General features: G+C 38.5%; 1 protein-coding gene across 4 annotated transcripts in view; it reads left to right on the plus strand.

Moving 5' to 3' along the window:
• The first annotated feature begins 272 nt into the window (after nucleotides 1–272).
• PPP4R3A (protein phosphatase 4 regulatory subunit 3A) overlaps nucleotides 273–23,303 on the plus strand; it is a 46,686-nt gene continuing 23,655 nt past the window's right edge. The window contains exons 1-5 of one of the 4 annotated variants that reach the window (XM_065063656.1): nucleotides 1,081–1,464; nucleotides 9,970–10,025; nucleotides 13,973–14,065; nucleotides 19,774–19,872; nucleotides 22,273–22,890. In XM_065063656.1, coding sequence (XP_064919728.1) covers nucleotides 1,323–1,464; nucleotides 9,970–10,025; nucleotides 13,973–14,065; nucleotides 19,774–19,872; nucleotides 22,273–22,890 — 1,008 coding nt within the window. In that variant the 5' untranslated portion in view covers nucleotides 1,081–1,322. Of the gene's footprint in view, nucleotides 1,465–9,969; nucleotides 10,026–13,972; nucleotides 14,066–18,267; nucleotides 18,321–19,773; nucleotides 19,873–22,272; nucleotides 22,891–23,303 lie in introns of those variants that run through there. The other 3 variants (XM_005506148.3, XM_065063657.1, XM_065063658.1) reach the window with 3 other exon arrangements.

Genomic DNA, 23,303 nt, shown 5'->3' on the forward strand with positions numbered 1-23,303 from the left:
CCGGACCAAGGCCCCACGCGTGTCCCGCCCGCGCGCTCCGAGAGCGATCCCAGCAGGGCGCCGCGTGGGGGCGGCGCTGGGCGCGGTGCAGGGCGCGGTGCTGTGCGGCAGGGCTGGTGCTGCGTGGGGCGGCCAGGACTGCGTGGGGCCCGGCAGCGCGGGCCCACCCGTGGGTGCGGAGCGCGCCCCCAAGCCGCTGCCCGCTCGGGGCAGCTGGCCCTTTAAATGCTGGCGGGCAGCCCATGCTGCCGCTGGCTGGGAGACCCCGCGCCTCCAGTGAGAGGTGAAACCAAGATGGCGGCCGCGCACTGACTGAGGCGGAGACGGAGCCGGTGGGAGCTGGGCTGGACGGGCCGCGCCGTCGCCGCTCGTCCCCTCGGTAGGGCAGAGCGCCTCTCTGCCGCCCGGGCTGCTGAGTGCCTGGAGTGTAGCCACGTCGCCGGGCGCGCTGAAGAGTCGGGACTGAGTCGCCGCAGCACCGGGAGGAGGAGGAGGAGGAAGAAGAAGAATATGGCGGCCGAGTCGGGCTGGGAGTGAAGCCGCCGCCTGCGACGGGAGCCCATGGGGGAGACGGGACGCTGAGCGAGCCCGCCCGCTTCATCCTGCCCCCAGGACAGGCAGTGCCCCCAGGCCCGGCCGGCCCGGCGGGAAGGAAGGCGGCTCCGCGGAGCCCTGCGCTGACGGACGGCGAGCGAGGGGCTTCGGGCCTGGGCAGCTGCTGCACAATAGAGCCGAGCTCCGGGCCGGGGCGAGCGGCTCCTCTCCCGCTTGCCTGCCCCCGCCAGCTTCAGCCCGGCCTCACCAGCCCCTGCTTGCTTCCTTCGCTAGGGCCCCGGCCTCCGGGCTCGGCTGCTCCTGTCACCCCGGGTCGGCTGGCCGTGGCCGCCCGTGCCATCTCCTCCCCACCGCTGCTTCCAGTGCCGTGGATCCACTTCTCCTCCGGGTTCCCTTCTTCACCGCCTCTCCTGCCTGCCCTTCACCCTGCAAAGAGCCTCTCTTCTCTCTGCGGCTCTCTCCTGCGTAGGCTTGCTTGGCTTTTGTGCAGCGCCTGACTGTGGCTGGAGGAGCTCCCCTTTCACATCTTCACCTCTCTTCTTGTTCCCCCGTTTCCCCCGCGTCCCCCAATCCTCTGTTACCCTCGATAATGAGGATCCCATTGGAGCACTGAAGAGGAGTAAGAAGAGCTCGCTTGGCGTGCCCGTGTGGGGCTGCTCCCTTCTTTCCCGGTCCCCTCCCCTGAGGGGGCCCTAGCCCCCAACCAGCCTCCTGCTCCTCCAGCAGTTGCCAGCCAGAGCGGTGGCTGTGCTGTGGCAGGCGGCAGGATGACTGACACCCGGCGGAGGGTGAAGGTTTACACGCTAAACGAGGACCGCCAGTGGGATGATCGAGGCACAGGGCATGTGTCCTCTTGCTACGTGGAGAGGCTGAAGGGCATGTCCCTGCTAGTCAGGGCAGAGAGTGATGGTAAGTGTGTGCATGTCTGAAGGCACAATCTTTCCTCATCCTACCCAGGAAAGGAACTGGGCTCAGCTTTGTGTCTGTTGCCTTAATGTTTTACTGTGTAATTCAGGTGTGATCCTAAAAGCAAGTAATAGGCACTAACTATAGTTCACTCGTGTTAGGCCAAGTGAAAGAAATGGAAGATTGCCATCAAGTGCAAGTGTAGTAGACAGTTGGTTCATAGTGAATACACGGTGTTGCATACAAAATATCTTCAGATCTTGTAAATCTTGTATGGGTTTGGATATTGGGTGGTCTATTACTGGGTGCCCAATGTAATTCAGTTTCAAAACTGATCATTGTGATATATCTTTCTTTGGATATTTCTGGAAATGATACCCTCAGGAAAGGAGTTATTCAAAACTTGGATCATATTTTTTAGTAAAAATTTTTTAAAGGTCATTGGATGGCTAACAGCCTTTTTTTTCCTCCCTTCCTTTTCTTTGGTAGCAAGAATTATGCAAAACATTTTAAAAGCTATCAACAGTTATTGAAGTACAGTTGTTATAGTAGTAAAGACAATACAGTGAACAGAACAGCGTTTTCAGTGATGCTTTTTTAACGGAATAGTAGTTCTCGGTCAGTAAGCAGTTCTGAATCTTCCTGTAAATAAATTTGAAACAGTGCGTTATCAACTTCCTTTACATTTTATGACAACATATGTTAGTAGTATAGGTTGAGTACTAGTATCTGCCCGGTAGCTATGTGTTTTGGCTAGTCTTGGTTGTTGGTTGAGTTCATGGCTGCTCTGACCAGAGCAGATTTTAAAATGTATGCTCTGCAATATCTAGCATATACCATTTTGCTAGTAAAGTCTGTCAGTGTGTGACTTACTACTTCATAGCTACTGTGTCTAGTGACTTCTAGATATAGTTGTAGCTTGTGACTGTCAACAGACCTTGTAATTTTCTTTATTTGGCTTTTTCATTGTTAGAACTAGGATGAAGAGCAACTTGGGAATCTTTCCTTCTTACAGTTTGAGAAAGTTCTGACAAACTGTACAATAATCTCTACAGCAAAGATCATAAACTGATATGGAGGAATCAAAGTTTCATCTAAGCAGGATTTTGATAATTGAGCTTTTGATAAGCATGAGTCTCAGGATTTGGAGGTCCTTGATTGTACTTCAAAAAGTTAAATTGATACTTGATTTTATTTATTTTACATCAAAGAAGATGCATTTATAGTTTGGCCAACTTCATAGTGTAAGAGAAAGCGTTCAAAATGGAAATAGATTTAGTTTCATTTCAACATGAGGGAGGTAAAAAGAAGGTTAGCACTAAATTTTTAGGCTAATCTTTACAGGATATTTCATTGTAGATACAGTCCTTTCTGTCTACATGGCTGCTGTGTTTGTGTTTTAAGACTGGCAACATATCTTCTGTACACTAAACAATTTACTGATTTTTTTTTTTTTATTACTAATTCTTTTTAGAAAAAGCAAAGGAACTGCAGTTCATAACCTGCTTGTGAAGAAATAGCCCATTCAAAAGAAAATCCCTTTATTGACTTTCAGTGGGATATTTATGCTTAAGACTGGTTAGAACCTCAACTGGATTGTTGTTGCCAGCTTATATGTTGTAAATTAATGTCTATAAGAAGCAAAATACAAATTGGTATAGAAGATCCCAAAACAATGATGAAGTCATTACTTTGTGTTACATAGCCAGATAGTCTAATCAAAGCAGAATGGGCTCAAACTCACTAATTACACCTAATACACAGAACTACGTTCAATAGGATACACACATTAGACTTCTCTCAAACAGCATGCATGTACTTAGTATTGAATAATATACAGAGCTTAAGTTCTTAATTTAGTAGGTAGTATCAGTCCTGGGTGTAAATGTGCACTCTATGAATAGGCTAGTTTTTCTAACTTGCTTGTGTAAACACCTCGTAAGATTTGATTTGTAGTTTCTTTATTCTCAGTGTTAGTTGTTTGTGAGCTGATTTTGAAAGCTAATGCAGTCATTTTTACATGTGAGCAAATGGTTTGGAAAAAGGTAGTACCAGGCTCGTGGTTTAGGTATTTAAGCAATTCATGCATTCCCTTGCATGTTTTTTTAACTACATGAAGTTGTTGAGTGTGATTTTTTTTTTTTTTTTTAATAGTTATCAAAAACATACAAGTACTAGGAACCTGACCTACACACCATTTGCCTCCATGTTTCCATTGCGTTCTTGTATTGTCTTTGTCAGCTCCTCCTCTTTCCACAATGAAGCTTCTTCCTTCCTCCTTTTCTAAACCAGCTTTTCCTCACGTTTGAGCTGAGATTCATCCTGTGCACGATGGCATGTTCTTATTGACTTACTCCAGGAAGCTGACTGAAAACCTCGTATCTGTCTGAAGCTGAAGGCTCAGTTTCCTGAGTGAGGGAAGCCGTGGGGGATGTTTGCAGCAGTTCCTGCTGTGGGGGAAATTCCCACTCCTGTTAAAGGGCCAGTTCTGCTGTGCACAGAGCAACAGCAGAATTACCAGGGATTCATTTGGCTGACCATCTGGGCTAGCACATGGTTCAGTCTTTTGATTGTGCAGCTGTTACTTGGTGTATCTCTGTAGCTGTTTTACAAGTGGTTGAGATTTTATGGCAAAGTCAGGGTTTTCAGATAAGAGAGCTACAGTTGATATGCCAAGTCCAAAGTAAGCTGTCATCTGGAGTTGGAGCAATAAGAATTGAATAATAGCGCAATTTTTCTTATCTGGAGGAGTTTTTTTTTTTTTTTTTTTTGTCATGGGTTGGTGTTTTTATAACACCATCTTATAAGAATTTAGAGCAGATGAATGATTTGTGTTGCTGTCTGAGCTGTTTAATGCTCCCAGGAACTAATCTTTAAGAGTCATTGCAAGCAATTTGATGTAATCTGTTATAGTACGGAAATATCAAACTGTTTTCAGATCAGATATGCTTTGAGACAGGTAATAGTATTTTTTTTTACACTTAAACAACTGTTAACTTTTTTTACTTAAAACCCTGAGAAGTTTCTCTGTGTGATTCCTAGTTGTAGTGTGTTATATTTGAATTGCAGTAGAGCAGTGGCAAACTCTCTTCTTACAAATCATCACCTTCCACATGAGTTTGTGTATACTCAGAAGCCTTTGATTTCTTACCTGTTTCTCATATGGTATTTTAGCCTGCTGTGACCTGCTTCATTCTTAAAATGTCTTTGTGCTTCTAGATTTTTCACTGCATGTTTTCAGATCACTTTGTTGTTCTGAGCCCAGCTGACTGAAGTGACCTCTAAAATGAACTTGTGTTCAGCTAACACAGGTTAATTTGAAAGCTTAGACTTTTAATTAAAGCATACTAGTCTTGTAACTAAACTTTTTGATGAGCCAAAGTGAACTTCCCCATTGGAGGACATTTGCCAGCTTTTTTTCAGGAACCATCTGCTTTTATTCAAAAGTTGTAGTTTGCCATTTCTGAATTCTATATGTTAATGACTTTTGCAACACAGTAGGCATCCACATGCTTGCTGTTGCTTTAGGCTAGGTATCAGCAACCCAGTAATAGTGGCAGAAGCCTTGGCCAAAAATTGGCTTAAGTTTTCTTTACCTTGCTCAAACTCAAGGGATGAATTTTATTTGTTTATTTTTAGGAAAGCAACACAGAAAACTTTGTGGTTACGTACTTACCTTAAAATGAAAAAAAATCGGAGAAGGGATGGGATTTTTTTTTTTTGCTTGTTTCTTTTCTCTTGGTTCTCCCTTTAGTGTTTGGTTTGACTCTTCAGAAATGTGTCAGACTAAGCAACAGTCTCCTGTGAATGTAGAACAGTTTCTTGGACCTCAATTGGAACTGTTCCTAAGTTTCTGTGGATTGGTTTCTGTGATTCAGTAGCAGCAGAACTGATTGCAGAACTGAAACCTCTGTGTGCATCTTGCAAAAAACACTTATTGAATTGAAATTTCCATTTAAACATAAGGACATGTATACAGGTGAGGAGTAATGAGAGACACTGTACCTTTTCTCCTTTTAAGAAAGGATCCACCTAACAGTTTGATGGGAAAGGAGTGGTATTCCATATCAGCAGGTCTCTTCCATATCCATGTATGTAAACAAGACTGCAGATTTGTTGTTTGTGACTATAGAATTGTTACATTTGATGTTCTCCAAGTGTCTCTGAAAATAGTATTTTATGTCGGTATTTGATCTCCTTTGAGCAAGTCTTTCCCTACATACACATTTCTTTCACAGCACAGATCCTTGTTACTATATTAACAGAAAAACCCAACTGTGCTATATTAAATTACAGTGGCAAATAAGAGAATTCTGCAGATCAATGTTTTCTTCTTTATAGGTGATTTCAGATGTTACCAATGTTTTGCAGTTACAAGTTTATTCAAGGCTATAATTTAGAAAAAACTAGATCTGCATAATTTTGGGGGAAGGAGGCGTTATTAAAACCATAGCTCGCATTAAGGTGAGTTTTCAGGTCTTACCTGACTTTGAATAGTGTCATTGGGTCAATGAAGATGAAATTTTGTTGGTGTGTTTTTAATAAAGCAGACTGGATAGTCTCAGCATATTATAGGATAGTACCAAGAGAAAAATACCTTCATAGAAAGTAATTGCTTATGACAAATTTATGACAAATGTAAGAGTAAGGATCTTAAACTGTATTTAGGAATCAATACTGATATTGACTTTGAATGGAGAAAAACTTCATTTGCTGAATTTTAAATTTCTGTAACCTTTTTCTGAAGAATATGTTTGCATTACAGACATCTGTTACTGTTGCCTGGTTCCCAGAAGCAAGTAACAGAGGTCTAAGACTGCCTCATATCATGAGGGGGCCTGATCCTGTGAGACGTGCTGCATGAAAATAGAGTCAGTGAACTAACTGGCAGAATAGTCACTGTTTTTGTGTTGTTGAGACCTTTTGGGGGAAAAAATTGCACAAATAGAGCATGAGATTCTCCAGAACAATTGATTAAGGGCAGTTATAGGTTATAGCACACAGTTTATGTTTTGGTATGTTTCTGTCTCCAAATTAATATTTTTCTAGTTATTGTCCAAAATGGTGAGGAATAAGTTGAATCATGTGGTAATGAGAAGCAAGTCAAGCCTTATAAGGTTTGATTTGTCTTTCTTGCAAGTGTCAGGTTTAGTAGAGAAGAAAAAATGTTCTTCTGTGGTAACTGTAGGAAGGAGGTAATTCTCTACTGCCTGTTTCTAGCCTGGAAGATGGAATGTCTGCATTCACTTGTCTCCAAGATTTTTTTTTTAATAGTATTTTGTCAAACATGGCATCAAGTTATATATGATATTCTGCTAGTTTCAGAATTTCCGTGTCTGTAGATCTGTGTTCAGCATTTATAATCTTGAAATTATCAATTGCTTTTAATTCTTATAATATTCTAGTTCATATTTGCTGCTATTAAATATTTCTAGACCGTAAAGATTTTCTGGAAGTTAGTCAATTAAGATAATATCACAGAACAATATTCGAAAACTTCATGTAATTGAAGCTGAGGCTTTGAAACTGAAAGTAAGATTGAAGTGAAATACAGCCTATAACTATCGTAATGGAAAAGGGAATGTTATTTTTAGGTATTGACTAGGCAAACCCAAAATTCAAAGCTTGAGACTGTGGCCTAAGTACCACAGTGTATTGGATTAATCATTAATACTCATCTGGGATGTCTTCCTTCTCTCTAGTTTGTGACTTTCACTTTTTTCTTTAGTTATACTGTCACACTTAAGCACATAAGCTGCTTGTTAAGAGCCGATGCAGGTTAGAAAACTGGAAAAAGTCTTAGAAAAAGCAAGGGTAGTATATATGGTTTTGAGAGGAGATTGCTTTTTCTGTTGTTGTTGTCTTCTTTTCCACTTAGGGCTATTTAGTTGTTGTTCAATTTTGTTGTTGAATTGTATCTGAGTTTGTAAACAGCTTTTACTGCAAGGGCAGTTGAGACAGGGTGGTAGCTTCTCAAGCTAGCTTCATTAGTGAAAGCTGCTTCTTGTAGAACAGACTTAAAAATCAGGAAGAAGCACCTATCACATAATAGTAAGCTAATTAATATCAAAGTCCTTGGTAAATCTTCTAAATTCATGAAGCAATAAACTTTCTTATCAGACAGCAAACTGTTCTGATATTTATGGAATTCTTTAATGATGCACCACTCTTTCAGCAAGTGAAGTTCTGTGACCTTGTTCTTCAATCTCTCTTCCCTCACTTCCCCCAACCTAACATCTTCATCAGTGACATAGACAGTGTGATCGAGTGCACCCTCAGCAACTTTGTGGATGACACCAAGCTGAGTGGTCCAGGTGATATGGCCTGAGAGATGAGAGGCCATCCAGAGGGACCTCCAGAGCTCCAGAAGTGGGCCCATGTGAACCTCATGAGCTTCCACAAGGCCAAGTGCAACATCCTGCACCTGGGTCAGGGCAACCCCCAGTATCAATACAGGCTGGGGATGAAGGGATTCAGAGCAGCTCTGCCGAGAAAGACTTGGGAGTACTGGTGAATGAAAGATTGGAGGTGAGCCAGCAATGTGCACTTGCTGCCCAGAAAGCCAAATGTATCTTGGGCTGCTTGGAGGGTGGCCAGCAGGTCAAGGGAGGTCGTTCTGCCCCTGTGCTCTCCTCTGGTGAGACCCCACTTGAAGTCCTGCATCCAGCTCTGAAGTAGTCAGCGTGGGAAAGACATGGACCTGTTGGAGTAAGTCCAGAGGAGGTCACAAAAATGATCAGAAGACTGAAATGCCTCTTGCATGAGGGCATGCTTGAGGGAGTTGGGGTTCTTCACCCCAGAGGAGAGAAGACTCCAGGGAGACCTTATTGTAGCCTTTCAGTACTTAAATGAGGCTTGTAAGAAAGAGGACAGACATTTTAGCAGGGCCTGTTATGACAGGACAAGGTGTAATGGTTTTAAACTAAAAGAGGGGAGATTTAGACTTGATATAAGGAAGAAATTTTGTCGATGAGTGTGGTGGAACACTGGCACAGGTTAACCAGAGAGGTGGTAGATGCCCCATCTCTGGAGTCATTCAGGGCCAGGCTGGATGGGGCTCTGAGCAACCTGATCTAGTTGAAGACATCCCTGCTTATTGCAGGGAGGTTGGACTAGGTGATCTTTGGAGGTCCCTTGTAGCCCAAACTGTTCTATGATTCCATGATCTTCTCTAAGTCAGTAACAATTCTTCAGGAAAGGAGTGCGAGTTTCTGTTATACGTGTAACCTGTGAGACTGAGGATGGTCATACTTGGTAAATGAACACTGGTTTGGGTTATTTTTTGCTGTGGATTTTTTAACTGGTATACTCTTTAGATAGTGAAAATGAGCTAGTCATTGTTGATTCTGCTGTGAGATGTGGAAGTACAACTTTCAATTCCAAGTATGTTTTTCAAATCCAAGTAATGTGTTTGGTTTTTTTTGTCCTGTCTTCAAATCCTCAGGCTTCCATATTTGAGGTGGTTGAAACATTTATATTTTTCTGTAGTGTAGATTTTGTGAGGATATTTGACAAATATTCTAATAATATAAGACTGCCCTATAACTACAGCTATGCAACTAAGAAGTTAAGACTTTTCTTAAAGAAAGTTGGACTTTTCTTAGAAAATAATATATTTAAGCAGGTAAGTGAATGGAGAAGTTCCTCTGTAAAGGGGTGCTCGCAGCCCTATGTTTTAATTACAAGACTGACTGTGCAGGTCAATTTATTAATGCTTCCTCATGTATGTTGAGTGAAGCTTTACAGGTACGTACATTAAAGTCATGGCTGTAAAGAGTGTTTCATGCACTGGCATTTGTGCAGTTCAGCAGCAAGGTGGATGAGGGAAGTCATTATACCAAAAATAAAGGTAGTTTTAAAGGTTGTTTTTATCTAGGTAACCCTCCTAACCATTAAAATGTGACATGGCTGAACACTAACATTTATGCAACAGAAAGGGCAAGAAAACACAGACATAAGAACACAGTTGCTATTCTGTGTCTTAAATCAGTATAAGCTGCTGTAGAACCATTATTCCGAAGTTATAGTGTCTGAAGCTTTTGGGGATTGGCAGTGACAATGGTTGTCACTCTTAAGTATGAGTTTATGGATATTCTTTCCAGCAAAATAATGCAAGTGTTTTAGGTAAACTGTAAGAACAAATACCACATGGTTAGCAAATTTTGTACAAAACAACCATACGTGATCTATGGAATGCAGTTGTGATGGTTTTTGTGTGCTAATTTTTTGCAGATTGTCATCTCTAAAGAATTATCTGTGGAAAAGTTATTACTCAGAATAAGGAGGAGGTTAAAATTCCAGTCCTCAAAACATTCTTGAATGTTCTTTGCCATGTGAACAATATCTTTGAGGGAAAAATTAAATATAAAGCTGTAGAATATTAGTTTAACAGGCTTGTTGTTGGGAGAAAGGATGTTAATACCTACTTGAAGAAAGAGTGATCAGAAAATTCATGTTGAGATGGAAATTTTAGTATACATGTAAATAAGTGGAACTTCTTTTTTCTAGGCTCTCTTCTTTTGGAGTCCAAAATTAACCCGAACACTGCGTACCAGAAGCAACAGGTAAACATGCTCTTTTTTTTTTTTGCCTCACATTTAAAGGCAGGTTCTTAACTTCAGCAATACAGTCCTTTTTTTGCCTCTGCAAATTATATTTCACGTTCTTGTACCAAAAATAGGAGGCAAAGTACTTCATGATATGTGTGATATTTCTCTGCATTTTTTGTGGAACTATATATATAAGTTGTGCTCTGCTTTACACCAAAAAATGCATTCAGAGAGGCAGACAAAGCATAGTTGGAAAATCACAAAATAGCTGAGGTTCCTAAGGAGTATAGTATCTGAAACTTAATTTTTTCTTTATATTTCGGATACTACAACTTTCAGTGTATTTTGTTTAAGAGAAGACTAGAAGGCTTTAAACCTGTTTACATGTTTACCTTTGGCTTTTACGTGGAAGATGGATATAGGTTACTACTGCTTCATAGCATTCTGTATACATAAAAGCAGTTTTTCACCTCTGGTTTGCACCTTGCTTCAATTATTTAAGCCATGCATTGTGAGCCCCTAAAGAATGCTACTGATGTGGGTGAGAAGTGAACTGTGGGTCTTGTACTTTGTATGCTGTTCTTATCTCATGGTTGCTGAAAATTACCTTTAGAGGTTTAGAAATGCTGAACCAGACGGTGTTTTGTTGCCTGTCTAATCAGCTAAGACTTGCTAAGATCCTGTCTGGTACAGTCAATATATTAAAAAACTCTTCAGGCTTCAGCTTTAGTAATTTATTATAAGCATAGACACACTGTAGTTTCGCTTACAGGCAGTCCCAGTGGTTGTGCAGCTGTTTGTAGGATTTTATGTTGAACTAAATGGGGAGATCCATTCTGGGTTAAAAGTATCCTTCTTTGGAAAATTTAACCTGTATCTGCCCATTGATAAAATTCATCATGCACCATATAAACAGTCCATACTGAACAACTAAATGCGGGGTGGAGAATCGATTGCAGGGAGTAAGAAAGGATAAGACCAGCAAAAATGCTAAGCAAGCTCACTCTTAGTTGTAATCCTGATTAGCTTGAGGTCATGGTTCTATGATACAATAACTCAAGCTTTAGGACTCCTGAAATGACATTGAATATTTCACAGCTCTATGGCATAAAGTGCTGATCTAGTGTAAACTTGCTTTGCTGGTTCAAATCTCTTCAAAGAGCTTTGAGGAGTGAGCTTTGTATCAATAGGCTTTATGCCAGATCAAACATGAAGCTTACTTAAAGTAGGCATAAAATTATAAGATCAGTGCAAACCACCACACATGCCTATCAGTAGTACAGCATTTCCTATCTGTGCTTGCTGCTACTCTGTGTCAGACAGGTATTGTAATCTATCACTGCGCAAATCCAGTACTGGTGACTGTGAAAACATGGTTAGAGAAATAAAAATATTAAACATGAATCTGTCCTGTTAGAACAGCACTGTACGTTTTCTGTGCTGGAGAAAGGAAAGTGCTGTTCTTAAAGCTTTCAAATGCTGTGTAGATGGAAATTGGTATTTGCAGATGGATTGTTCATGTTATTTAAGCAAAGCAGTCTCTAATATTGATTGAGTGTAGGACTCCAATCCGAGCCTTAGAAATACGAAATCTTTCTTGGTGTGTGTGTATTGATATTACTTTATAGCATGTTATCTTTCAGGTGAGGCCTGCTTATCCTTTCCCTTAGTAACAGGCAAGTTCAGAATTTAAACCTGATTCCCTATGAGCTAAGCTTGGAGCTTTGCAGCTGAAAGGAAGAGCTGCTTCTTTCTGGTTCTGCTCATAGAACTCTGAGCTGCCTAAACTTACTAAACCACAAGAAAATCAGCTTGGTACTCCAGATCCCTCATCAAAAACGAATAACTGTCTACGTCAGCAGCAGTTTCAAGCCACCTTACAGCAGATCCCTTTGTGGAATGGAAGAGTCAGATCTTGCCTTTTTGCCCGCAGAATGCCCCTTAGGTCACCTCAGCTACTAGTGAAATTGCAACCTGAGATAGAAGACTTCCTTTTGCATTGGCCTGCAGTTGTCAGTTGCACTCATAAAATTTCAAGAAAAATCTCCTAGAAATCTAAGACTTAAAACTAAGTTTTTCTAGACTTTAATCTCAAATTTTGTTGTGAGGGTAAAACTTCATTACATTTTAAAAGGATACGTAGCAGTACATCTGTTTTTACTGTGATATACGTAGCATGTGGCTTGTGTGCACTTTGGATATCTAATGGAAGAGCTGGATGAGTTCTGACTTAAAGCTTGTAAAGAAGACTGTTATGAGACTTGTAAGAAAAAACAATCTTATAATGGACCAACTAATATAGTTGGTGACTGGAAGGAAGGAGAGATGCGTGATAGATGAGCTCTTTGCAGAACTTGCTGCGTCAGTTGCTTTGCATTCTACAACAAGCCTATAGATACCTTTGTGACAAACAATGAAGTTCTTCCACTGATGAAAGAACCTTTTACCTGTGCTGCAGTATTAACAGGACAATTTGTTTCACACTGGCGCTAATTGTTGATACCACAAATGGTGTGATCTCTGGCTATGCATATATATATTGTAATAGTAACTCTCACAGCTTAGATCATTATTTGTCAAAATAATAGTGTGAAGACTTAAATACAGGTTTACCTTGCTGCCTCTGTTCACTTGGTGTGTAAAACATCCATGGAAACTACAAAAAAAAAAAAAAACGTAGCTTGTGAACCCATCAGATGGTCTGTTTTAGATTTCTTGTGGTTTAGGATTGAAGGCAATGACTGCCCTTTTATTGTGGGTTAGTCAGGTCTCTATATGCACGTAAATGTTGATCTGGTTGACAGTGGATACTACTGTCTGCTTTTCTCTTTGGAGAGAAAGAGTACTTTGCAGATCTTGAGACCTGCTTGGGGACTCTTTTTTCATATATCAGCAGGATCCTGAGATACTTTGGCTTGTATGTTCTAGTCCCCAGTCTTCCTAGGCTTACCTGCCATTTAGAGGTTTGAAATAATTCCTTAAAGCATGAAACACATAGAAAGTCTTTTGACTACCATTTCACTAGTCAGATGAATTAGATTACCCTTTCTGTCACAATGAAGGGTCATTTTCTACTGTGCATTCAGAAAGAAAGATATATCTATGTATCTGATTCTGTAACATAGAATTGCTACCAGTGGAAGTTTTTGGATGCTCTGAAGCGTGTCCTTCCTCATCCTTGGTTACGCTATAAGAAAGGAATCCATATGAGGAAAATAAACTGAAAAGAAAACAACTTGAGAAACTAGTGTCCTGTGGCTCAGAAAAAGAACTAATATTTCTTAAGGTACAATTTGTAGGCAGCAGATTTCTTCTGAAAAAGCAAAAAGTGCGTCAGTACAGCCATTTGGCCTCCTGACTTTTATTCTTGTTTAGGGCTGTATGTTAAATTTTATTGGTACTCTTATTTTAAAATGTTAGAGTAACAGTTCTATAACTTTGGTATGGAATAAACTGGTTTTAATTATGGGTAAGTAGCACACAGCTTAAAAGCAAATTTTGTTTAGTAAGTACAATTTAATTATACTATGGGTTGCTGGACCATACATAGAATATTAAGTTTTCCTCTTCTGTTGATGTTTTCTTAATATCCTAGTGAAGTAGAAGATACCTTAATTGTAATATCCTGGTGAAGTCAGTTTATACACCTCAATCCATTCTCTATTTTTTATGTTTTGGTTTGGTTTTTTTAAGGCATTAAAATGACACAATTCCAGAATGCTAGTGACAGAGGTACGGCTCTTAAACAAGTTATCCTTATTCAGAAAATGAATTTTAGGACAACATAGCTCTTCCTGTGCAGCCTTAAAGGAGAAATAAACTCTATATAGATAGCATTTGTCTAGGGAGAAAACAGATGCGGGTGTGGACTGGGGTATATACTTTTCAATATACTTTCAGTATACTTTGGCAATACTTTAGCAATGGAACAGTAAAGACTTACATCCTCAACTTTATTGTAGGTACACCCATGTACATCCTGTAAACCAATGGTGAAGTATGTATTGCATCCCTTTCTGTGCCTGAGACAAGGACGACTTGAGTTGCTTCCAGCTGTAAAGTCTTGCCTCTGCTCTAAAAAACTTGAGTATTTTGTGTCCTCTGCTTTTGCGGTCTGTTTTTTCAGTTCCTTAGAAGGATACAAAGCTTAAATTTGTCTGGAGCATCTTCTACTAGCTATGTAGTTTGAAGGTATCCTTGAATGATGGAGAGCAGACTTATTACTAATAACAAGGCTAAATTTTGAAAAGATCCAAAAATGTACTGGTAGAATGCTCGGAGAAGACGAATTTCCTACCCTTACTGTCAGGACAAGAGAGCCAACTGTGAAACTGTTTCAATAAAATTTGTGCCTATTGTAGTTAAGATAGTAAAGAAAAGTGTGTGGTTTTGTGGGGAGGAGGGAAAAACACAGGGAGTGATTGCTGTTGTTTTGGGGGTAGGTTTGTTTATCCATTTCAGTGATCACATGTTCCTTTATCTTCACATGTCTTCCTGTGAAATCTACTTTTTCTGCTGTTTCTGGGTATAGTCACTAGGCCAGTGAGTTGAGTTTCTGTTATAGAACTAATAAGCTCAACTAAAATTCCACGTGATTCATGGGAATGCAGCTATGAAATGGCTAGCCGAAAACTCATGTATGATTGTTGAGCTTTCTTAGAAGCTAATAGAGTACCTTCTGCCAAAAGGCTGAATGTGCTGTTGATATATTATTCCAGTTCTTGGGATAACTTGTTAAAACATCCAGATATCCAAATTCTAAATGAACAAATGCATAAAACCAGATGAAGAATTGAAACTTTGTATTGCTTTACTGGGACAGGTTTTTTAGCCTGAAGATTCTGCTGCAACTTACCATGGTAACTGTATATATTTAACTTAAAAAAAAAAAAAAAAAAAAAACAAACCCTGTATAGTGCCAGTAGTTTGTTTATTTCATAAACGAAAAGCTGCTTATGAAACTACTGTTCTTTGTAAATAATTATCTAGCAAGATGCTGAAAGGTATCTTGACATGTCCAGGGAAGTATCTGTAACTGTACATGATGCAGGGGCTTAGATGAGGAATCGGGCAGTCCAGGAGGGGGAAGAACAGCCTTCCTTGGCTGAACTTCCAGTGGGGGCCAGGAAAGTGTCATACACCTAAATGATTTGAAGGCTAGTAGGAAGAGAATAATTTGCTTTTTAAGACAGAAAGACATAATTTATGGAAGACATATCTAATTTGGGATACTGCTGCTGCTTGAGAGTAGCCTAAATCTCATAGGGTTGCCAAGAGAATATTTTGGAGCTACAGAGAAGACTAGTATTCTCTCTGGATGTGAACACCAGTGAGAGAGCATTGTCAAACAATAAGTTTTCTTAATTTTATCCCATTAGGAAGGAGAATTTAAATCAATTTTGCAGCAGAATCAAATCCCAAGTACTAGTTGCTCTGAAATTGTTCATTATGAAATCCCAGGGCTTGCTTTGGCAATCATATGAATGCTGTACAACACACCTGCTAATCTGCTTGCCAGTAGTTAAATAAAACCAATTTAATGTCTAATAAAAGTGTGACATCTGGTGAGTGTTACGGCGAGAACTTAAGACTGATAGTGTCTATTCAACAACCTTACTATTAAGGAGAGTAAGCCTCTTGGCAATCAGTGCCAAAAGTGAGCAGAAATCATATGATAGATACTAAGCCCTGTCCACCTAAGTATAGTTGCTACTGCTTCCTGGCTTAAACTATTGCAGTAGTATTTTTGAAGGTTGGTTTCTTAGAAATGAAGTCTCAAATAAAGCAGTAGCACACGGTAGTGTTTCCTTGAAAACCTCTACCTAACCTGAACCTGCTCCATGTGGACTTGATGCAGCCAACAGTGAGACAAGCAGCAGTGAAATGCCTGATTGTATTCTGAGGAAGTTTTGCCTCAGGCTACATCATTATAAGGAAAAGAGTGCAAGAAGTCAACCTCCATTGGTAGGAATGATAAATACCTCTTTATGGGAATATTCAATACATAGGTCTTCTAAAAAGAGGCCATGCTCAGAATTTTTGCTTGAAATTAAGAATTCCTGATTGTATCTGAGCAGTCATAATGAACAATAAAAGGAAAGAAGACAAATGCATATAAACAGTCTTAGGGAGACAGCAAGTTTTTATGGGCTAAAGTAGTGATGACACATCCAACTGGCACCATTCTCAGAATATTTTTTTGCAAAGCAGCAAATGATTTTCAATCTCAGAACAAGATTGTGAACGCTACATAATTAGTTTCCTGATTATCATCCTATGTAAAAAAGATCTTGCCAAGAACTCTAATGCATCTTGTGAACTATGAGGAGCTGGAACACTAGGATTCTTGCAGAGCGCTCAGCAGAGAAGCCTTCACTGATGAAACATTTGTCCGTGTTTATGACTCAGTTCACACAGTGCAGCTATGATATAATACTGCAGTTTCACATTTTAATTGTGTTTAGCGGAAAGCTAAATAAGAACAAATTTTAGATGTTGTAGTAATCCCATCCAGTTCCTTGTCTAGAGGCTACCATTTTGGATGTAAGGCAAAAAAAGGATATGCTCTTGATCGAACTGAGCCAGAACTGCTCTTATGAGTCAATACTGAAGATCTTATGCTCGTAGAAGGGTAACATAAAGACTCTTCTCTTTACCCCTAACCAATAGCTACTATTGCTAAGCATATTTATTCACACTCCTGTTTTCTGTTGGAATGTAGGAGGCAGTTGTAAGAAATTGCAGTTGCTTTTGAGAATGATGTTTGGCATTTGGAAGCAACAAATAGTCTTATTCCATAGCCAAGAGATCCAGAATGGTTAGTGGATCCAAATTACACCGGGGAGATTTCAGATCAAACACACAGAAAGGTTCCTTTAAATAAAACAAGCAGAAACTAGACTTTTATTCATTTTTTTAATCTTTTGCCGCATCTAGAATTTCCTTCAGTCATCTAATCATCCATGTACAAGGCTTGTACTGCTCTTCTTTTTGATTATTTTAAGCTTTGTAGGGTTAAGAAAATGAAATTACATTCATAACTGTATTTCACAGTGAATTTAAACTTTGACTGAACTGTGTTATTATGCAACAGAGTGAAGTTCTTTTCTCACTTAGTTTCATTTTCTGTTTTTGAAAGCCCTTGAGGAAAAAGGATGTACAAACAATTATTCTCCTACAAAGGATCTGGAGAGTAGCAGTTGATAGATTTCTGTTGAGATAGTGATATTAATCTATAATGTTAAATCATTGTGTGATAAGACAAGAGATAACTAATAATTTTAAGATGTTAATGTTGGCAGTTGAAAAATACTTTTCTAATATTAATAAACTGAACTTGAAGATTCTTGTTCTGCTGCTCAAATAATTTATTTCAGCAGCTTTTTGTTTTGCTTTCCAAAGAAGAAACAATTTAAAAAAAATAATGTGTGTAGCAGTGAAAAGACACTGGCTCAGCTTCCATATATCATAGTAGATGATCTTGTTTAACAAGAACAACTGCTCTACTATGGCCAAACAAACTTCCGTACATCTGTTTTTCAAACAGCTTTACCTTTGTGTCTTCCCTTTCATTTTTCCTGTGCCTGCCATCCTCCCTCCATCCCTCCTCTCCCCAGGGGCAAAAGACAGACAGACCTGTCTTAGTCCAGTGCTGGATTGTGTTTGGAGACTTAGAGCTTTTGTTTATTCAGCTTAATCACAGTTAATGTAAATAACGCTGTCCTTATTTGTGTTCTTTTAGTCATTTCCTTATTTGCCAGCCATGTTCTTCACAAAGAAGAAAAGATGTTTTTGTGTTCTTTTGGAAATGGCTTGCCTAGAAATCTAACCACTTTCACCTAAATGGAAATGTAATTAGATAGGAATGTTGAAGGTTGTGCTAGGGTCTGCTTAAGACTTAGTGTTAGGTTTGTGGGGTTTTTGTATGAAATAAGCACTACTCAGTAGGAAGCTGATGGGACAGTGGCCTCAAAAATTACTGCAGTATAAATACTAATACATTGACCTCTGCAATTAGATTTTGAACGTGATATATATAACTAATACTGCTTTTAAAAGATGGTTAATTTTTTCTTCCTCACTTTGGACCTTCCCTTTTAAAATTTTTGTAAACTGTTGGTTTTCTTACTTTAGAGGAGTCAGCAGTACTAAGTGCTCTCAATCTGTTATTACCAGAGTATTTGCACCATGACCTGTCTTGTAGTGAATAAACTATTAATTGTGACTTTCTTCTTCCTTTTATATTTTGGAGGTGGTCTTCCTAAATCCCTTTCTTCTGTGTACCACCTCAACCCTTTGGAAAAGGAAAAGGTAAACTATTTGCCATTTGTAAGGTAAAGCTGTTAATGCCTCTGAAGCAGTATAGCTGCTCTGGTAATGGCAAATTGATTACATTGTATTGCTTGACTGAGTACTAATGGAGCTAGCTGATCCTGCCATTTGGTTTAGTTTAAGGACTTTTCTAGTAAGTGTGTATCAGTCTAAATGTAAGATTTCTCTTTATGTTCAATGTTCATTTTAATATTTGAAATAAATTAAGGCTAATTAATAAACTATCTTAAACTTTATAAATGTCTGGTAACTTAAAATGCTTTTGCAAATATTTAAAATTCGTTTAGGAATAATCACTATAAGCAAAATCTATAATTAATGAAACAAAAATACTCTATTTTTATGGTTCTTATTGAAATAGAAGTAGAAGAATACTCATGTCTCTTGTCCTGGTGAGGAAATTTATATTTTAGCACTTAACTGAAATAATGCACTTTCATGGGGCTATATGTATTTATTGTGGCTGTGTTTCGGCTAGCTGTTATAGGAAGATAAAAGATTTTTTTTAGATCAAACTTGTTCAATATGTAAATAATGCAGATTATATTTTCTTTCCCCCCTCTCCTTTTTTAATTTAACAGTTATTTAGTAGACTGCCTGTAAGTTACTGCATCAAATACCTAAGTTAGTGTGCAATATTGTTCCTTTGCAGAGTCAGCTTCCACTTCCATATATTGTTTTTGCACACAGTATGAGGGCTCTGATAAACTCTTGAACTATTCTAGTAAGTAGGTGAAAGCTTAAGTGTCTGGATAGTAAATACAGCTAAGCATGGTTTTTACTAACTTCCAGAAATCTAGGGCAAATCTTTCAGACTTGTAGTTTGGAATGAGTAAGAACGGTGTGGATGGTTCAGTGCAGTAGGAGTGTGTGCTCATAAGCAGTGAACTGTGTGCTTGTTAAAGTTCCCATTCCTGTTTAAAGTTTGTAGGCATCTTGGGGCTGCTTTTTAAGCACAGTGTCTTCTGGGACCTGTAAAAAATAAAAAAAAAAGATTGTAACTTTGATCCTACAAAAAATATGCAGTTTATGTGGTCCAATTGAAACAGATTATTAAAAAAAAAAAACAAAACAAAACAAAATCCAAACCTGTTGCTTTTGTTACCGTATTTTATCAGAGGGTGCAGTGAAGTAGAAGTATATAATCTAGACCAGATGTTTTGAGACTTACAATATTATGGTCACATGAATTAAGAACTAAAACTAAGTACCTTTCTGGAACTTCCTTATTCTGATTTATGTAGAAATGTTTCTAAACCCAAGAATCTCAGAACATATAAAATTGTACGAAGTATGATGATTACATTGATATTATAATACTGTCCTGCCATAATGAGGTGTCAAGCTGTTTTTATTTTTAAGTTTTGCTCTTTAAACAGTTTGTAAAATCTGAAATATATATTGCCTGAAAATACTCTTCCTCTCTTTAAAGGATACCTTGATTGTGTGGTCTGAAGCTGAAAATTATGATTTGGCGCTTAGCTTTCAAGAAAAAGCAGGATGTGATGAAATATGGGAAAAAATATGTCAGGTAAGTTTAATAAATGTAACATTGAGACACTTAAATCATCTTAATGATTGTGTTCAAAATTTTTATACTGTTCTGAGAGGTGAATCTGAACTCTGTAGATATAAAGTAAAAACTGTCATCTTAGCCACCTCCCCCAAATTTTGTGTGTTTAAGTTTGGAAACTTTGTTCTTCAATCAGAAATTTAATATGATCTTAAAACTATGTTTGAAGGATTTTTAAGAGCATTTTCAGGTCTTTTGGTTAAGGTAACTTCTTAGCTTTATTATTGCCTGAGGAAGTTTAGCTCAAAATGAATGCTTAAAAAGTTTCATAGCAATTAGTTTCATAATTTTTCCAGGTTTGCCAAAGGGAGAATGTTACCTGTTCAAAGTTCTGTTGTGGAGGGAAGAATGTGAGCTCTTAGTAGTTTTAATAATGTATTTCTCATGGATTTAACCATTTGTTATTTACATTTCTCTTCCTACATTTCTCATTCTTCTCCTTCTCTTCTCTCATTCTTCTGTTTCAGGTGAGGGGAGTATCAAATTTCTCAACAGAACTTTTTTCCATGTAAATGTGCCAGTATGCTTCTGTTGAGAGTGTGAAAGATTGATCTGATAGTTGAAATATGAGATCGTTCTGTCCCTGTATTATCACCTCAAAGCTTTAATTCTTACCGTTTAAACAAACAATTAATATGTAGTATGTATAATTAGCTCATGTTTTACCACTATGACTGGATGACTAAATAGTCACTGAATCAGTATTGTTTCTGGGTAAAATTTGGTGAGGTATTAACTATTGACCAATGCCCGAAAGAGTTTGGTCTATATATTGACTGATACTAGTTCAATTTGTCAGTTCTTGTTTGGGTTTTTGCTTCCATTCCAAGCATTACAACTTGTCTTAATTTCTATGCTACATTAGGTGTGACTTGTCTATTTCTCTTCTGATGCGTGCCCTCTTTCTGTTCTTAGTAAACATGTGCCCCTCACTGATTTCACAAATAAAGCAAAAGAAATCTGTTTGCCTAATTGCTTGTGTATAGATCATTCCTTTTTTTAGGATTGAGTCTTTTCAGCAGTAAGTACAGAAGCTTATGTAAATAAGTACAGAAGCATTTCCAGGAACCATAGCAGCTGAAGGACCAAAAGTTGGGGCCAGAAACAAAATGGGAGAAAGGGGAAATCTTATTCTTGGGAAACACCAAAAGAAGAAGCTGAGCTTCCTCAGCCTCCTGTGAAGTTCTAATATTTTCTGTAAGAAACCAGTGTCTTTACATCCTGTTTTGAGGCCACGCTATTGCTGTTGTGTCTAGTGTACTTTAAAGATCTGAAGCTTCCTCAGTCATTAAAAGCTTTTTCTAAAAGAACAACTTTATATCCCTTACACTGGAAGTGGTTGCTGATGTGTAAGCAGAACAATATATGGGTTTTAAAAGCATTCTGGAGTTTAATCTAAGTCTAGGCTTGCTGTTAGCCATGAAGAATGATTTCTCTGAGGGTTTTGTGTTTTGTTTTTTTCTGATTCTCAAGATTTAAAAGAACAGTATCTTCTTCTGTTTTGCACAGCAGTGCCTTTCTGGATTTGACACATCACACTCCAAGGAGAGACTACAATTAAGATGTCATTAAAGCTGAAGGACTCTGGTGCCCAAGCATCTCTCTGTATTCTCTTCCCAATTTGTACTTTCCATCGTTTCCTCTTTGTATCTCTAGAGAGATCTTTGCAGGTCCTGTGCCTTGTTTTGCTGACAGCTCCAGATTTCCACTACTCTTTCATTAACGTTGATTTGGAGTTTTCTGTTCTTAAGAGAGGAATCTGTGCTTCTGTTGAGTATTTAGAAAGTGCAGGATAGCAGATTTTGACTTGCAGCTCTCCAGAACTGAAAACAAGAATCAAATTAACAAGACTGGCCTTTGTCCTCTGAGGCAGCAGGAACTTTGAAAAGCTTCAAGGGCAGTTACGTAGTCTATAGCCGAATGTTTAAAGCTGTCACTGCAGTCATATAATACTGGTTTGCATTTGAAAATCTGTCTGCAGAGAAGACAGACTGGAAACAAATAGCTTATTTCAGTAGTCTATTAAAAAGTTATAGTCCATACTAGTAGTTATGAATTTCCTTTTTTATTTGAAGTGCTCAGAAAATGTAGCTTTTTTCTTTGTTTTTTCTCCTATTTGTAGAAAATAAATAGAATTAAATAATTAATGTAGAAATATTTTTTAAAGCCTTCTGTTTGAAGAAATCTTTTCATATCTTATATTTCAAATCAGCTGTACTCAATGTCAAACTTATATTTGCACTTCTGTTTTGGCCATGCAAAGCAAAAATGTGTGACATTTGAAATGTTATTTTTAAAAAGCATTCAAGCAGCAGTAAACATTCAACTCCACTTTTCTGAACACATCTTGTTTTGTAGGTTCAAGGCAAAGACCCTTCTGTTGATATTACTCAGGACCTTGTTGATGAATCTGAGGAAGAACGTTTTGATGATATGTCATCACCAGGTCTAGAATTGCCGTCTTGTGAATTAAGTCGACTAGAAGAAATTGCAGAACTTGTGGCGTCTTCACTGCCTTCACCATTACGTCGAGAAAAACTCGCACTAGCACTGGAAAATGAGGGCTATATTAAGAAGCTCTTAGAAATTTTTCATGTGTGCGAAGACTTGGAGAACATTGAAGGACTACACCACTTGTATGAAATTATCAAGGGAATTTTCCTTTTGAACAGAACTGCACTTTTTGAAGTCATGTTTTCTGAGGAATGTATAATGGACGTAATTGGATGCCTAGAATATGACCCATCTTTATCACAGTCACGGAAACACAGGGAATTTCTGACTAAAACAGCAAAATTTAAAGAGGTGATTCCTATATCTGATCCAGAGCTGAAGCAAAAAATACACCAGACATACAGAGTACAGTATATTCAAGATATGGTCCTACCCACTCCCTCAGTTTTTGAGGAAAATATGCTATCAACACTTCATTCTTTCATCTTTTTTAATAAAGTGGAAATAGTTGGTATGTTACAGGTAAGTTTCAGAATTTCACTGTCTCTTTATTTGTGATTGGGCAGAGAAAGTTGAATAATTTTTCTTGGAAAGATTGAGGTGCTTTGGTGGAACATTCACTTCTGTGATTCTGCAAGTCATTTTGAAGTATGATGTAAAAAGCATATGTTCTTAAATTACTTATTACATTATCCGTAACTGATTTAAATGGAGCGAACGTGTAGAATCCTGAATAAGGAATCCTGAATAAGGTCGTTTGGAATGAGTAGCACTGTTTTCATTTTGAAGGGTTGATTTTGTTAGGGTTTTCTTTTTGCATTTTGGGACTTAATAAGCACTACAGTTAAGGGGTTTTTTGTCATGTTACCATGACAAAAATATCTAAATACTTCACCTAGTTTCACAAATATCGTGTCATACCAGGATATAACTGT

Source organism: Columba livia, chromosome 5 (genome assembly GCF_036013475.1).
Source record: "Columba livia isolate bColLiv1 breed racing homer chromosome 5, bColLiv1.pat.W.v2, whole genome shotgun sequence".
NCBI lineage: Eukaryota > Metazoa > Chordata > Aves > Columbiformes > Columbidae > Columba > Columba livia.